This window comes from Ambystoma mexicanum, chromosome 2q (assembly GCF_040938575.1).
Source record: "Ambystoma mexicanum isolate Mex_15411 chromosome 2q, UKY_AmexF1_1, whole genome shotgun sequence".
NCBI classification, from domain to species: Eukaryota; Metazoa; Chordata; class Amphibia; order Caudata; family Ambystomatidae; genus Ambystoma; species Ambystoma mexicanum.
In genome coordinates, this window is record NC_090924.1 from 80,246,156 (window position 1) to 80,261,655 (window position 15,500).

Sequence of the window (15,500 nt, forward strand, 5' to 3'; positions counted from 1 at the left end):
CTAAATGCGTTGGTTCAAGTATACGAATTGGTACAGAAAGAAGTCTCATACCTCGCAGATGGTAAAATTCAAGAGGCTAGATGTCTGCATATCTTATATTGAAAACAGTACAATGCCAAAGATGGCGAGCCTTCTTGGCCTGGATGTGCAGTGGCTTGCAGTTCCTCTGCTCTAGTGCCGGTTTTGGGATGTCCTCGGCCACCTCCCACCATTGCCTGTGTCCTGGTGCCATTTCTTGCTGGTCGAACCCTCCTGTGACCCTTTCTGGGCTCTTATTGTGCATATGTCGCAGTTTTCATGGCTGCTGAGTTTTCTGCTTTTTTGGTTGTCACTGTGACTTACTTGTTCTACATCTAGATATTGGGTGGGTTGTGGGTTCACATCCCTCTACTTAGCTCCCAACCGCTGCTAGCCCGACCAACACCCAAACTCTTATGTGCATTTGCTGTTCTGGGCTGAATTCTCTGCAACCAGCACCAGTAGTACTTGTCCCTGGGTCCTGATCTAGTAGTTTGCTCTGCTGCCCCACTATCCTTGATCACTATGGTCTGAAGTGGTTTTGTGCGAGCTCTACAACAGGTCTCCCTGGCCAGCTGGTTCTGAATCCTGGGCTAGGATCTTTTTCGGGGAGTCCTCTCTTGCTGGTTGCCTCTCCTTTTACACCTGTTGGGTAAAACTTAGTGTCTGTGGGTGGAAAAAACTTTTTTACTGACTTTACTTTCTTCCATCATTCACACACCTTAGGACTCTGCTCTTATGGCTGGTAAAAAAAAACTACTTTTATAACTTCATTGTGTGATTCTCACCCTCTGCGTCTTTCAACTTCTTAATCCTGTTCCCCTCCACCTCTCTTGACCCATCTTCGCTAATCTATTTTTTTAATTTCTAAGGTTGCACTCCTTCGTGCCGCCTCCTACTAGCATCACATCATCCTGTATCACTCCTTCATTCCTTTCTTGCAATTTCTCCTACATCTGATTCGGATACTGCTTCTTACCTTGCACAACCTCACCTTACTGCTTCTCATGATCACGTTCTGGCTCCTCTTATTACTAAGCTTTCCTCACTTATTGCCTTATCCAACCTCCGCTAATCAATCTTTCCTTCTGCTACTTTACCATATCTTGCTAAAATCTTGGAACAAATTTTCATTCTATCTTGATTATAGCGCTCTCCTTCCTCCAATTCAATTAGATTTTCATCCATTTAATTCTACTGAAACAGCTCCTCTGTTTTGAACTCTTTGCACTCAACTCTATTTTCATTCTTCTCAATCTCTCAGCAGCCTTCAAGACTGTGGACCACTTATTTTTTCATGTTTTAAAGCGTGGACCTAGCTCAAGAGCAGCAGAGCGCTGTACAGTGTATGTGAGTTGCCAGCATTTGGGCTTGCTTTTTTTAATAGCACAGTACTGAGGCCTGTGCGTTGATATGTGCAGCCATTGGAATGAGTCCTTGATCAGGTGTTGGAAGAGCAATGTTTTGAGATTTGCGAAATTGGAGAATTGTGCAGGCATTCAGAGCAGTCGCCAGGATAAGCTCCAGATGGTGGGTGCATGAAAAAGAGCAGGATTGTTTTGTTAGTCCCCTTTTTGCGACGAGTTGTGATTCATTGTACTCTACTTTCCACTCCCTAGGATTCTGTGTAATTTATTTCTTGGTTTAGGTCTTCTGTCGGAACAGTGGTTCTCTATTGCTTTGAGTGGCTCTAAATCCCCTCCTTGCTCATGGAGTCTCCCATGGCTCAGTCCGGAGTCCTTAGTTTCTCACTGTACACTTCTCCTTTGGCCTTTATTATCCCATCCCTTGGTATGTCGGCAGACTCCTAGATGATTCTATATTGACTTCTTTTGTGTTTTTGATACTTCACACATCTATTTCCGATTGTTTTCTCTCAATTGAAACTTGAGATGCACTGGTGTACACCTCAAAGCCTCTAAGACAACCGCTCCGACTTCCTGCCACTACCGTTTCTCTTTGGATTCTTCTATCTCCCATCAACTTTCTGCCTTTCTCTTCTCGTCTTTTGCCTGGAACATAGGTGTTCGTTGATATTCCCTCTCCTTTTCACATATTTCTAATATTGCTCGTTCCTGTTGTTTTTTACTTTAGTATTTGTAAAGCTCATCCCTTCCACACAATCCATGCGACTAAATCTTAGCACTACATTAGACCATGTCTTGACTACTGTTCCTGTTGTCTTGTTCGTCTCCCTGCTTCCTATCTTGCTCCCTTGTTCCATTCACACTTTGTGGTATCCCCCTTCCTTCTTCCAGTTCCCCCCCCCCTCTTCACTATATGCTGATTATATTTTGAATCTGGTCTGCAGTTTTGTTTTCTTTGTTTTACTATTCAAATGTGTCCATGGACCTGCCCCTGGTTACCTTTTGTGCACTGCTTTCTTTGTATGCCCACTCCACTTAATTCCCAGCTTCTTCGAACTGTTCCCAGGCCCCCCTGTGCCTAATCTCGTTTTTGCTCCTGTCATCTTGTTACCAAGTTATGAAATACTTTGCCACTTCACATCGGATGTATTCCTGCTTCTGTTTGACACACCTCAAAAACCATCTGCTATCCATTATCATTTTGGTTCATACATTGATGCATTCATTTAAACATGATTTTTTAACTCTTTATTTTGTTTAACCAACAACAAACCAAGTGGACAGGTACAGTCATGAGGCAACAAGGACAGGTACAATACAGGTCTGTGGGCATATATCACGTGTAAAGTCACCGGGCTTCATATTTTAACAGGGTTCTATTGCGATATCACTATTCTGCGAGCATATGGCCTGAGAAAAGTTGTTAGGCGTTACATTCGTACATGGTCACTTCCCCTTCATCCTGCCAGCCGACTGTTCCTCATTCTCCGACTCCCATCTGCCGAGTTACATGTCACCTGCCCAGGTGGGCGCAGTCCCCTTCTGCGTGCCCAGTCTTGCTGTGGTCATCCTCGCTGGGGGTAACATCATCCGGGGCAAACATCCTATGCGTCAATGCATTCCAGGCCTCCACCCCTACAGTATTCTCATGCCCACCTCTCCCGAGGGCCCTATACCACACTGCAGTTTCCGCTAGTGCCCATCTCTGCAAATCGCCCACCAGGCTTCCACCCTTGGGCCTTCCGCTGCTTTCCAGGCCATTGCTATTCTACGTTTTGCAAGTATGCAAATCAAAACTTTCATTTTGGCCATATGTTTGTGCTATCGCTGACCTCTCGGGGAATTACACCAACAAACCATACTCTGGGAGGGCAGGGGGGGGGGGCACAAATGCATTGGAATCCCTCATTTCTCTGCTTTGTCTATGACTGCCTTCCAGAATCCCTAAATCTGTGGACAGTTCCAAAACATGTGCATCAAGTCTGCCCCTACTCGCGCACACCGCGGGCAGACCTGGGTTTCCTTCCTTGCCATGTGTGATAACTGGCGTCGGGTCATGTATGCTGTTACATACAGCTGTGTAGCTCTAAATCGCGCGTTCCTGGAGACCTGTTTGGTGTATGCGAGAACCCTTCCCCATTCTGCATCAGTAAATGCCTTCCCCATATCTGTTTTCCAATTGCCTCATACTTTCAGGCCTGTCACACTCCACCCTCCCAGGAGCGCATCAGTCTAGAGACCATATGCCCTCCTTCCGATATGTCATACATGATGTCTAATATTCCATTAGTCACTGTCTGTGCTTGTGGGTTCCCCCCCATTTCCTCCTGATCCTTTGGGTCATTCCCAGGTAAAGCAGGAATTGGCCACTATGAATGCCTTGCTTGCTAACCAGGGTGTGAAAGTCAATAATATCATCCCGCAGCAGGTTCCCTACTGTTGCCACCCATTTGTCCTCCCAGTGTCGCCTGTACTGTCCCAGCACTTTCTGTAGTCCTACAATGGCACATGTCAGGGAGATGTGTCCAGAGTAAGGTTCCGGAGCTCCTAAGTGCCTCCATGTTATACGCCATATATATCCCTGGCCAGTTTCGGGAGCCCAGATAGTATAGTCAGTTCGGTGTCCTCCACCCATAAAAATTTTTTCAAACAAATATCGTCAGTATTGGCTGTAGCAGCAGTGTCCTGGGAAGGCTCATCTCCCAGCCAGGCCGTCACAAACTGCAGTTGCCCCATCAGATAATAGCGCTCAAAGTGTGGCACTCCTATCCCACCCTCCGTCCTTCTAATCGCTCCATAGGGTACTCAGTGCTATCCTTTTCCTCCCCCTAGCCCCGCTCACAGGAATAATCTAGTCAATGCGTCCAATTGTTGAAAGAATGCGTGGGGTATGTTGTATGGGATGTTAGTGAAATGATATAAAAGGCTGGGGGTGTACCACCATTTTCAGAAGGGTGAATCCCCAGGGGCAGTTTCTCCCGGAACCTCATGGGGTTCTGCACCCCCTCCAGAGCCCTCCAGTGTGTTGCCCTTATGCATGTCTGTCGTACTGTGCCTCACGTTGATGGCCAAATATCTCAACGAGTCAGTCTCCCACTGTAAGCCGAGGTGTGGTGGTAGTTCAGTGCGGAGCCCTTTGAGGGCCGCCAATGGAAACCGGCAAGACTTCCCACGGTGTATCGTGATCCGCGAGAGCGTGGCAAATGGTCAAGAACATCTAGAAGATGTGGTAAATTATCCTCTGGTTGGCTTATACACAAAATAATCAGCGTACAGGGATATCCAGTGAACCACCCAATCTACCACTATCCCAGCTGTGCTGTACTCTCCTCTAAGGAATACTGCCAGTGGTTCTAGCACCAGGAGGAATAACATAGGCGGCGGCCCTGTGTGGTGCCCCTATGTACCTCCCAGGGCTCCATGTCTGCACATTTTAACTCTTGTCGTAGGTCTCGAGTGTATTAATGTAACCCAATTGACGTAATATTTCCCGACCCCAAAGCTTTCTAGGGTCACCAGTAGAAGTCACAACGGACCGAGTCAAAGGCCTTAACCTCATCCGCGAGGCAATGGTTTACTCTCTGTGCCTCTGATTTGTGCCATCTATGACATGGTGTAACCTCCTGATGTTCCACCTGGTGTTGCGCTTGGGAACATACCCGGTCTGGTCTACGTGTATCAACCCCCCCGATACCCGATAGGTATCAAGTAGACACTTGATACCTCATTGATCCCTTGTGTCCTAACTATATCCCCACCACCACCATCCATAATGGTGCTTATGTCCCTGGGTGTTTTCTCGATTGCATAACCAGGTGAGAAATTTCCCTGGCTTGTCCCACTCTGCCTGCAATCGCTGTGTGTATTTCGCGAAGTCCAGTCTTCCCAGGCTTTCCCATTCATCTATGCACTTCTGCCTCAATTCTATCATCTCCTCCGGTTCTGCTTCTTCTGCCCCCTCTGCATTCTCCCTCGATGCTATGTCTCCGATGCTTTCCAAGCTATCTAGTATTACTTTCCTAAGGCCTCCCATCTTCCATATCTCTGTCAGTCTTGGGGCACGCTGTCCACGTAAAAGGAAGTAGCCAGCTGTCTGTTCCCCCAGATATTCGCTAAAGGTGTCATCCTGTAACGCCTCCGCCCTCGGTCTCCAAGTGGGGATTCTGGGTCGTGATTGTGCGCCTTGCCATGTTACAAACTCTCCCGAGTGTTCTTCACCGGTGAAGATGTAATCGATTTGTGTGTACCCCGTGTGGGGCCGAAAGTGAGTACCCCTGTATTGTGCCATGCATTTTCCTCTAAACATCTACCAATAGGTCCCATAGGGGGGTGCCCACTGCTTTGGCTGGTGGTGCTGGCTTATTGTGTTTCTGACCTGTCGAGGGTAGGGTCCAAAGGGCAGTTAAAATTGCCCCCCCCCCCCAACCCATGTGGATGTTCTGTACGCGGGGCGCTTAGTGTATATTGATTTAAAGAATGCTGCGGCGTTGTGAGCTGGGGCGTAGGTGTTGATAAAAACCTGTCGTCCCTCCTCGTCCCTTCTCTCCAGTAGCTGAAGGAGCACAGTAGGCGCCACCCAGATAAGGACTCCGCTGGCATACGCAGAGTATGCTGAGCCATAGAAGCTGCTTCCCCATTTCCTAGCCAGCACCATTTTCCTATCCACTGTAAAATGTTTCCTGCAGCATCGCCACATGGATGCCTTTCTTGATCAGATGTGTGCATCCTAAGTCTCGATGTAATTATTGAGCCCCCTAACATTCCAGGTGATCACTCGCAGCCAGCTAGAAGCCATTGCATTGTCTAGGTCCCAGGCCCCTCGCCCCATTGTCATACTCTGATCCAAAGCAGACCCTCCAGACCTGCACCTCTGCATATTGCCTGTCCCGTTCACGTGCCTCATGCCGCCACCCCCCTCTCCAGGTCGAACATTACCCTCCGGACCGCCCAGCACCCCATAACACCCATTGTAGCTTAACCAACCCATCCCTCCCCTTGCCTACCCACCACTGCCTCCCTCCCTCCCACTCCGCTCCTTCTCTTGCAATACCAACCCACCAAGCAAGTATAAAAATAAAAAGGCAAACCAAACAATAATATCCCAGCAGTACAGTCTCTGCTCGGGCCCAGCTGCTTCTCTTGCTCGACTCCTTCCCATCAGGCGGCGCGAAGCAGCTAGACGCCTTGAAAGTACGGTCCAAAAAATGTGGCTGAGACTTGTGGCCACCTCCTTGGTTGGCCTCGCCCCTAGCCCGAGGCTTCTTACGGGGTATCGGTGTTCGTGCTCCCGCAGATTTGCCACTATTTGTTCTTGCCCCCTTTTCCAGTCTTTTGTGGTGCAGCAGCTTCTAGAGGCAGGTTCATTTTCAAGCCAGTATTCCCCCGCTAGGGCCCTTCATTGTTCCTGTGTGGGAGTTGTGATATTCCCTGTGCATCCATCCAGGATTGTGCTTCTGGTGTGCCTTCGAAAAAGTGCAATCTCCCGTTGTGCAGTATCTTGAGCTTGGCTGGGTAGATGAGCATAGAGTGAATCTACTCATTTGTCGGGCCGAACATTGTTCTTGGCTGGACTGGAGCTGTATAGTTGGGGTAAATTGCCAATTTAGAGGATCCTCTCGTGATGGTCCCTTTTCTAGAGAAAGCTAGCAGTCTTTATAGTTCAGGATCCTGGCTCTGATCGGCCACTGGGGAGCTCCCGGCGGCGGCTGCCTCGCCAGTGATCTGTTTGTTTGTTTGTTTGTTTATATATTTGTATAGCGCTCTTGACCCAGGGGTATATGTGCGCTTTAACATCATGTTACAAGTAACGGACAATAGTACAGTAGTAATAGGGCATAGGAGAGTTGAACAGGAAGGCAGTTAATGCATAGATAATAATAGGCAAATAACATAGGAAAACAATTGGACATTGGGAATGCATACATATATGGTAGGAAGGTTATTTGTTAAGTAACCAGGAGATGATCTTGGTTCTGAAGGGTTGGAAAGTGGGTGTGGATTTGATATCCAGTGGGATAGTGTTCCAAAGTTGTGAGGCCAGAGCTGGGAAGCTGGATCCACCGGCTCTTTTGAGGGAGTATTTGGGTACTGTTAGTTGTAATGTGTTAGACGATCTGGTGGTTCTAGTATTCTGTCTTAATGTAAATTTGTTAGAGAGGTAGGGCGGGGCAAGATGATTAAGGGCTTTGTATGTAAGGCATATAGTTTTTAGGTCTATTTTTTGTTGGATGGACAGCCATTTACAAGCAGTTCTGGTGGCGGAGATGTGTTCTCTTCTGGGGATATTGAGGGCGGCACGGAGTGCGTTGTTTTGTAGGACTTGCAATTTATTGATTACTGTTTTGTTGGCACCTACATAGAGGCTATTACAGTAATCCAGTTTGGATTGAATGAGTGCTCTGGCTAGGATGAGACAGTTGTTAGGGGAGATCAATGGTCTGCAGGCCCTAATTAATTTACCAGTGTAGGCAGTGGCTGAGGCAGTCATGTTGATTTGTTTAGCTAGGTTGGTGTTCGTGTCTAGGTAAAAGCCGAGGGTTTTTACGCTCTTGGCGATGGGTATGGTGTTACCGTCAATAGTAAAGCTAGTGTAGCCGGGACAGAGTTTTCGGATGGTGTTAGGTGAACCGACAAGGAGCAGTTCAGTCTTATCATTCAGGCACAGGCCATGTGTGGCCATCCATGCCTCAATGATGGAGAAGACTTCGTTGATCCATTTGGCGTCCTTGTTGTAGTTACCTGATAAGGTGAGGAGTATCTGGGTGTCATCTGCGTAGTTCGTGTAGGTGACACCCAAATTGTCCAGCTTATCGAATAGGGGCTTAGTGAATATATTGTATAGGGTGGGTGAGACACAGGAACCTTGTGGGACACCGCAGGTAATGGGGATAGGGTCAGCCGCTGCTAAGGGAGAGAAGACCCGCATGGTCCTATTGTCCAGGAAAGATTGGATCCATGTGACCGCAGAGTGGGAGAAGTGTGCTGCCAGAGACAAATGGTTGCACAGGATTTTATGGTCGACCAGGTCAAAGGCAGCGGAGAGGTCGAGGAGTAGAAGGATGGCAGCCTTACCTTTGTCTTTGAGTTCGTCTATCTGGCATTTGAGATCAACAAGGGCCGTTTCTGTCCCGTGTTGTGGTCGAAAGCCAGATTGGCGAGTTCCTAGTAAATGATTTGCCTCGAGGTAGTCCTGGATTTGTAAATGGGCCACTCTGTCCAAGATTTTTAGTAAGAATGGGACGGTGGTAATGGGTCTATAATTCGTGGGAATGTCAGGGTTGAGCGTAGTTTTTTTTAGTAGAGGTAAGACCCAGGACTGTTTCAGATTGCTGGGGACCATGTTATTGGCGAAAGACAGGTTTATTAGTTTAGTGATGAATGGGGAGAGATCCCTAGCTGCATCTTTTATGATCTGTGCGGGGCAGCTGTCCCCCTTGCAGTTAGATGGTTTCAAGGATGCTATAATTTTCTGAACCTCCGATATGGATACCTTTTTGAAGGTGAAGCCTGAGCTGATGGCAGTAAGTGGAGGGGGAATGGGGATGGAGGTAGGATCAAGAGTAAGTTGTTGTCGTTTGTTGTTGATTTTGGTTTGGAGCCCTGAGATTTTGTTAGCTAGGGCATTCTGGATCCCTGTGCACCACGGTTTGTCCTTAGTGCAAGCGTCGGTGCGAGTAATGGGGTTTTCTAATTCCTTTAGTATGTTAAAGAGCTCCTTTGTGCTGGAGCTTGCCTGGGAGATTCTAGTGTTGAGAGATTCTTTCTTGGCACGTGTAATCTCGTTTTTGTAGAGAGTGGAGATGTTGGTGAGATTAGTTCTGTTATTTACAGAAGGCACTGATTTCCATAGTGCTTCGAGTTTATTTTTTTGTTGACGGAGGGTTTTGAGCTCCGGGGTGTACCATGTGTTCAGGTGCGCTTTAGGTTTCCCTTTACACAGTTTCAGTGGGGCAATGATGTCGATGGCTTTGGCCATGGAATCATTGTAGACGTTGACCAATTGGTTCAAGTCCGTTATAGCAGGTAGTGCGTTCAAAGTAGGGATCACCAAAGGTATTAAGGCTTCCGCTGTAATGTTGCTCTTTTTCTTGGTTGGGCAGGCAGGTGCAATGATAGGCCTTTTATGCGCTAAGTTGCTAGTGTGAATGTCAAAAGGGAGGAAGTAGTGGTCAGTCCAAATAAGTTGTGTTGGATCTTTCACAGTAATGTTGCAATTAAGGGCCGTTATCCAGTCGAGGATTCTGCCCTTCGAGTGGGTGGGTTTGGAGCAAAGTTGTTGGAGGCCATGCTCCTCTAATGCCATGGCCAGGGCAGTGGCTGGGGTGTCGAGGGGGTCGTTCAACCCAAGATCTGTGCGCTTTTTCAACTGTGAAGCCTTATGTTAGAGCCCCTGGGCCCACCTCCTGCAGTAGCATGTTCTCAACTTATTCAATAGGGTTTCTACCTTCTTCCCCTATGGAAGTCTGAGTATTCTGATGTTTTGGCAGGCCCTCCCCTCCGTGTCTTCCACTTTATGCTGCAGAACTCACTTGTCTACCAGGTCTGCCACCTGTGTCTCGGCACTGACAATGTTTGCTCCAGTCAGTCCGCAAGCACTCCTGCGTCCTGTCGGAGCAGGCCCACATCCACTATCACTGCGTCTATTTTGTATTCCAACGCAGTCTTGAGCTCTGACATGGCAGCCAAAATGGGGCCCTCCTGTACTACATTCACTTTTGTTCTTATCTTTGTGCAGCTCTTTGGCGAAAGCGCCTTTATAAATTAATAACAAACTACATCACCAATCTGCCCAGGATTCGAAATATTCTATAAACTGGAGCTAAAGGCCGTTCCTGGGTCCAGCATTAACCAGTGACAAGAAGCTACAACTGGGGAAGGAGTTGGTACATATCATTTAACAAATCTAACTTTCATATAAGGTACAAATGTATCATTGTCCCCGATTTATGACTCCTTATGCATTAGATGTGCCCTTGTGTTTTATAGGTTGTCCCATAGGCACCGTGTTAAGCGCATATAGGTGTGTGTGTTCTGCATCAGTTGGTATAGGAGCCAAAAGCAACTCCTGGTAGCTGTTGGTGCCAAGCTAACCAGACTCCGGTAGGCTACAAGCAGGAGCTTAAATGGCACCCAGCTCCACTCAATTTCTAACTTTGCCGTCTGTGATCAATTTGTCATCAGAAATATATTTAACAACTTTTTAACTCAATATGAAGTGCCTACGCTATGCAAGTAAATCCATCAAGGGCATATCATATTGAGACAAAATAGAGCATGGAAGTCGCCGTCCCAAGAATCTGAAGGAAAATCTTCCATAGAGACAGTATTTAGGCATTCGTAGAAACTGCACCCAAACAGCATGCTGAATACTTCGAGAAAAGACAGATCTAGAGGATACCATTAAACCGTTGAAGAACTACCAGAAGAGAGCCAGATTTACACCCAGAGACCCTGTTGACGCTCAGAGGTATACACAGCACTAAAAATGAAATTGGCTCTAGTTTATTTTTTTGTTACAAATTTGTTGTTGCTGGAAATGTTGGAAATCCTAAGACATTCATTGTAATTTTGGTTAATACATAAATGGACACCTATGTGCTTAGGGAATTGAACTATTAGGGCACTCTGTATTTTAACCCTAGGTCCTAATACATATAGAGGGTTTCCCTCCTGTTAAAATAGACATGTCCATCTAAAACTCTAAAAGAGATCTAAAGTTGAAACGGTTACAGAGAAGTATATTTGTCCCTAGTCACTGGACGATGTTTTGTCACCCTTTTTCTATCAGTGTGTTTTAGACCTTTAGTGTCTGGCAATTGGTGTGGGGGTCCATTGGATCACTGATAAGTTGGGGAAAATGGGAGCTATGTGATTATTGCGAGAACTAAAATGTACAGTACAAACATGTTGGGTTTTTTTCACCTAAATTATATGCGTGGGGAGTCCCCTGGCAGCCCCGCCCTCTCCATAACTCCCTTACCTTATTTATTACCTTGACCCCACCCCTATATACTTGCTTAGTAAAATGTTCCACATTTTTGCATTCAGTATTTTGACATGACACAGAATATAGGGGCTGGATGGGGCTGGGTGTGTTGCATTTACATGTGCGGGAAGCTCTGCTGTCCGACTTCTAGCATTGTGGGATTGCTGCAGGCAAGCCTGCATTGAAGTTTATGTTCTGCTGACAATAAGACTTGGGTCCCCTTTATGTTCACCTTTTTATACTTTCCAAATCTTCTTTTTCAGGTTCCCGAAGGGATTCTGGCAGATCACTATCATGACTTGAGGAGGAAGCCTTTCTACCCTGCCCTCATCCGCTACATGAGCTCTGGTCCAGTCATCGCCATGGTAATGCTAAGTGCCAGTGGCATGATTGAGACCCGTAGGCCCCTGCAGCACACAGCTGTTAGCTAAAGACCTTGTTCTATGCTTGTGTATGGTGTAAAATATTTATGGTGGTGTAAAATATTTATTTCTGCTGAGCTCCTAAATTGTTGCGAATCCTTTACTAGCAGCAGTTTCATCTTACTTTTTTGTGCAAGGATACTTGCTCTTTAGCTCTGCCCGTTTCATACTAGCAGCCGTTTCCTAGTCTGCTGTGCAAGTTTATTATTCTTGATCAAACCTGGACTTTGACATGTATCGTTCTAGCGCTTCTTGAGTGTTTCGAAAGAATATTTCTGGATAAGCCAGAGTAGACGTACCTGTACTGTCACTTTCACATTTACAGCATTAAAGGGATAGTTCACTCTTAAATTTTATTGGCTAAAAAGATGGCCCATAATTAAATATATATATATATATAAAAATATTTTTAAACCAAGTTCCTATGTAACGTTTTGAGCAAATGACTTTTCAAGCACTAGGAGGCATCAATTTTGTGAAATGGATGAGCCTCCTGTGCTTGTCTGCCCTAGCGGTACTAATGAACCAAAAGCCAGCCAGCTGTAATAAACAAAAGCTACCAGCAGGTTGCTTTTGCTTCATTATTGCCGGAGAACAGAGAATGCATGCAGGAAGGCTGCATGCCAGTAAGTGCTTTTTAATTTCTTTTCCTTACTTATAAAATCAGGGCAATTATAAATACAACCGTGTTGTATTTATGATTGCCGTGGTTTTCTTTCTAAGTTTCCCTGGCTCCTCACAGCCCGGGAAACTTAAAGAAAACCACAGCATTTATAAATATGTTTTATGATTGCGGCGGCTTCTGCTTTGAGTCTTCCAGGCTCCCCCTGACTTTAAGCTGAAGCCATCGTAATCATAAATGCAACCTTGTTGTATTTATAATTGCTGCGCCTTTTCTTGTAGGCAAATCCAGGCAATTTTGAATACTTGCCGGCATCCGGCAGAGTATTCATAATTGCTGCGACTTTCTTTTCTAGTTTAAAGAAAGTAGCAGCAATTATGAACACTCTGCCAGCAGCTGGCTCTGCCTTTCATTTTACGTGTTCTGTGCTTCCCTGGGCTTGGGGAGCACAGAAAATGTACAATGAACTGAAGGCAGCCTCCGCTCAATGTTCAGCTCTGCTCTGGCTGCAGTAAGCAAAAGCTCCCAGTAGGAGGCTTTTGCTGCTTGATTAGTGCCGCCAGAGCAGAGCTTAACATGCACAGAGGAGGTTGCTTGAAGATCACAAAATGGATGACCCCATGTAAACACGTTGAGCCTGATTTGCTCAAAACCTTACATAGGAACTTTCTTTAAAAATAGGTTTTACATGTTTTTGATTATTGCCCATCTTTTGGGACAATACAGTTTTAGAGTGAACTATCCCTTTAAGGGGATTTTTTTTCTTTCAGCTTTTTAGCCTCCCTTTGAGAGACTGCAAGTCTGTTAGTGTTTTTGCTTTTGAGTGAGGTTCTTCAGAAGCCTCACTTACCACTGTAAATCCACTTTTCTGAGAAGTAATTTTGGACCCTATGGCCTGGTGCCACTTTTCTTGACCTTGGTTGAGTCTTCTTGCCCAGGTAGTAATTTTGACACTGGCTTGTGGCAGTGTTTTCTTTTAATATTGACGCTACCGTGGCCCTTTTTTTACTGCGAGTCAGCCTCCTTTGGCAGTGTAGCAGCCAAAATGGGTACCTCATTTAAGTCCTGAAGCCCAAACTGGCGTTGGTAGTCTTATTGCTGGAAATTGGCATATACTGTTACACAGGCTCTGGCTGTACACAAAGGAAGGTTGAGAGAATGGAACTGATATAGGCTGGGCAGAGGTCAGTAAGACACCTGAATCCATATTTTAATGTCACAAATTGCTGCCAATCCAGGTTTTGATGGCTGCTAAAACTTTGAATGCTGCATGCTTTGAAAGTACTGAGTAGCCCTGAGCCCTCAATTTGTGTAGATGGGAATGGTCTGCGGTGGGGGTGTACCGATTTTCGGCTTTGTATGTATGTATCACTCGAAGCTGAATAGTTTCACTTGCAAAATACATCAAGTACTGCTTTGACTGCATGCCTGGAATCATTCAGGCAGATCAGGTTTATCTCAATGCTGCTGTCATTTTTTTGAATGGATACAGCCAAATCAGAGGTAAAGTGCTAATAAAGTACCTGCCCTTCATGTGCTGGACACTTTAATCTGGTGGTTTGCTGAAGCAAAACTCTCAATCCTTGGAACGGATCTCTGGTCTCCCCTGTATTTTGCAATTGAAAATTGAGTTGGAACAATAGTCTATGAAGTCTCTTTTGTTTGTATTTTCTTTAGGCGCTCATTGATTTGCTGGGGACATGTGTGAGAAATCTGAAAGTTGCAGGTTCCAATGCCATCCCTTCTAAACCCAAATAATGAAATAAAAAATATAAAACAAATATTAACTGAATATGAAATTGGGGTTTGGCCTCTTAAATTGACTAAGGAGTTAGTCAAAGCGATTAATTTGAAAAACTCCTGATCACCAGGCCCAAATAACTTGGCAAACATTGTACTTAAGAAAACCCAGACCAGTGGTCCCTGGTTTTATTTGAGGTCTGCCATACTCTGCACATTACTCTTATCGTGGCAAGAGGCGATATAATTATCAGTTTACAAAAAGGGGGATCGGAACCTCACCGAAAACTATAGATTATCTATGTTAGACGTAACCGGTCAAATATTCTCTACCTTTGTGTTGGAAGCATTAAAGTATGGGTGAAAGAATTTAAGATATTACTTTCACTCTGACTGGGTTTCGGGCCGGGTCGGGCACGAGCCACAATCTTGAGTCCTTGATGCAGTTATTAGAAGCACACTGGACTCTGGGAGCCAGACTTTGTATTTAATATGTATGGGCTTTAAGGCCGCTTTTGATAGCGTAGATGGGGCACGCCTGTGGGAGAAAATACTTGCGGGGGGGGGGTTGCCCGTCCTGGTTGATCAATATTCTGAAGGTCCTGCACCAGCACACTGAGGCCGGTGTTAGGCTTACAGATGAAGGCATGGTAACGGCTATGGTAGAAATGCAGAGGGAAGTGAAACAGGGTTGTACCCTAGCACCAACCTTGTATAATTTAAACATGTCTGATCTTCCAGAATGGTTAAAGCCAGAGGTGGGATGTTGTCAGATGGTGGGTGCCTGCCCTATACCTTGCCTCTCATATGCAGACAACCTCGTACTTTTAAACCACACTTACTCTGGTGCAAAGACCATGTTCGGGACTTTGTGTAATTATGCAACTCTTAAACGCACCATCAATATGGGGGAAGGCTAAAGTATTGGCTGTATCTGCAAAAAAGTAATATGTCCTGTCTTTAGTACATCTCTAGGAAAGCTAGAATATGTCGATTTGTATGCTTATTTAGATTCTTATTTAGGACTAAACATAAGAGTTGCTAAAACATATAAAAGAATCCTAGAAGCCAAGAAGACGAAAGCTTCAAGGCTGATGGTGCAGATATTGAAATTTGCAAGAGATGCAGCTGGATACTCCCTAGAGGGTATATTAAACGTATACAAACAATGCTTTGCCCCTATGGTGCTTTATGGACTCTAGGCTCTTGCCATATGAGCTATACCTTGGCTAGATAAGATTGAAGGTGGCTTTTGGAAACTTATGATGAGACTCCAGATTGGGGGGGGGTCTATACAATATATTAGATTAGAACTGGGTCTGACATTGAGCGCTGAACTACGGAGA

General features: G+C 45.7%; 1 protein-coding gene across 1 annotated transcript in view; it reads left to right on the top strand.

Annotated features, from left to right (window-relative positions):
* Nucleotides 1-15,500, top strand: part of NME4 (NME/NM23 nucleoside diphosphate kinase 4) — a 148,497-nt gene that overhangs the window by 116,284 nt on the left and 16,713 nt on the right. The window contains exon 3 of the mRNA XM_069646884.1: nt 11,634-11,735. Within this exon, the coding sequence (XP_069502985.1) occupies nt 11,634-11,735 (102 nt within the window). The remainder of the gene's footprint in view (nt 1-11,633; nt 11,736-15,500) is intronic.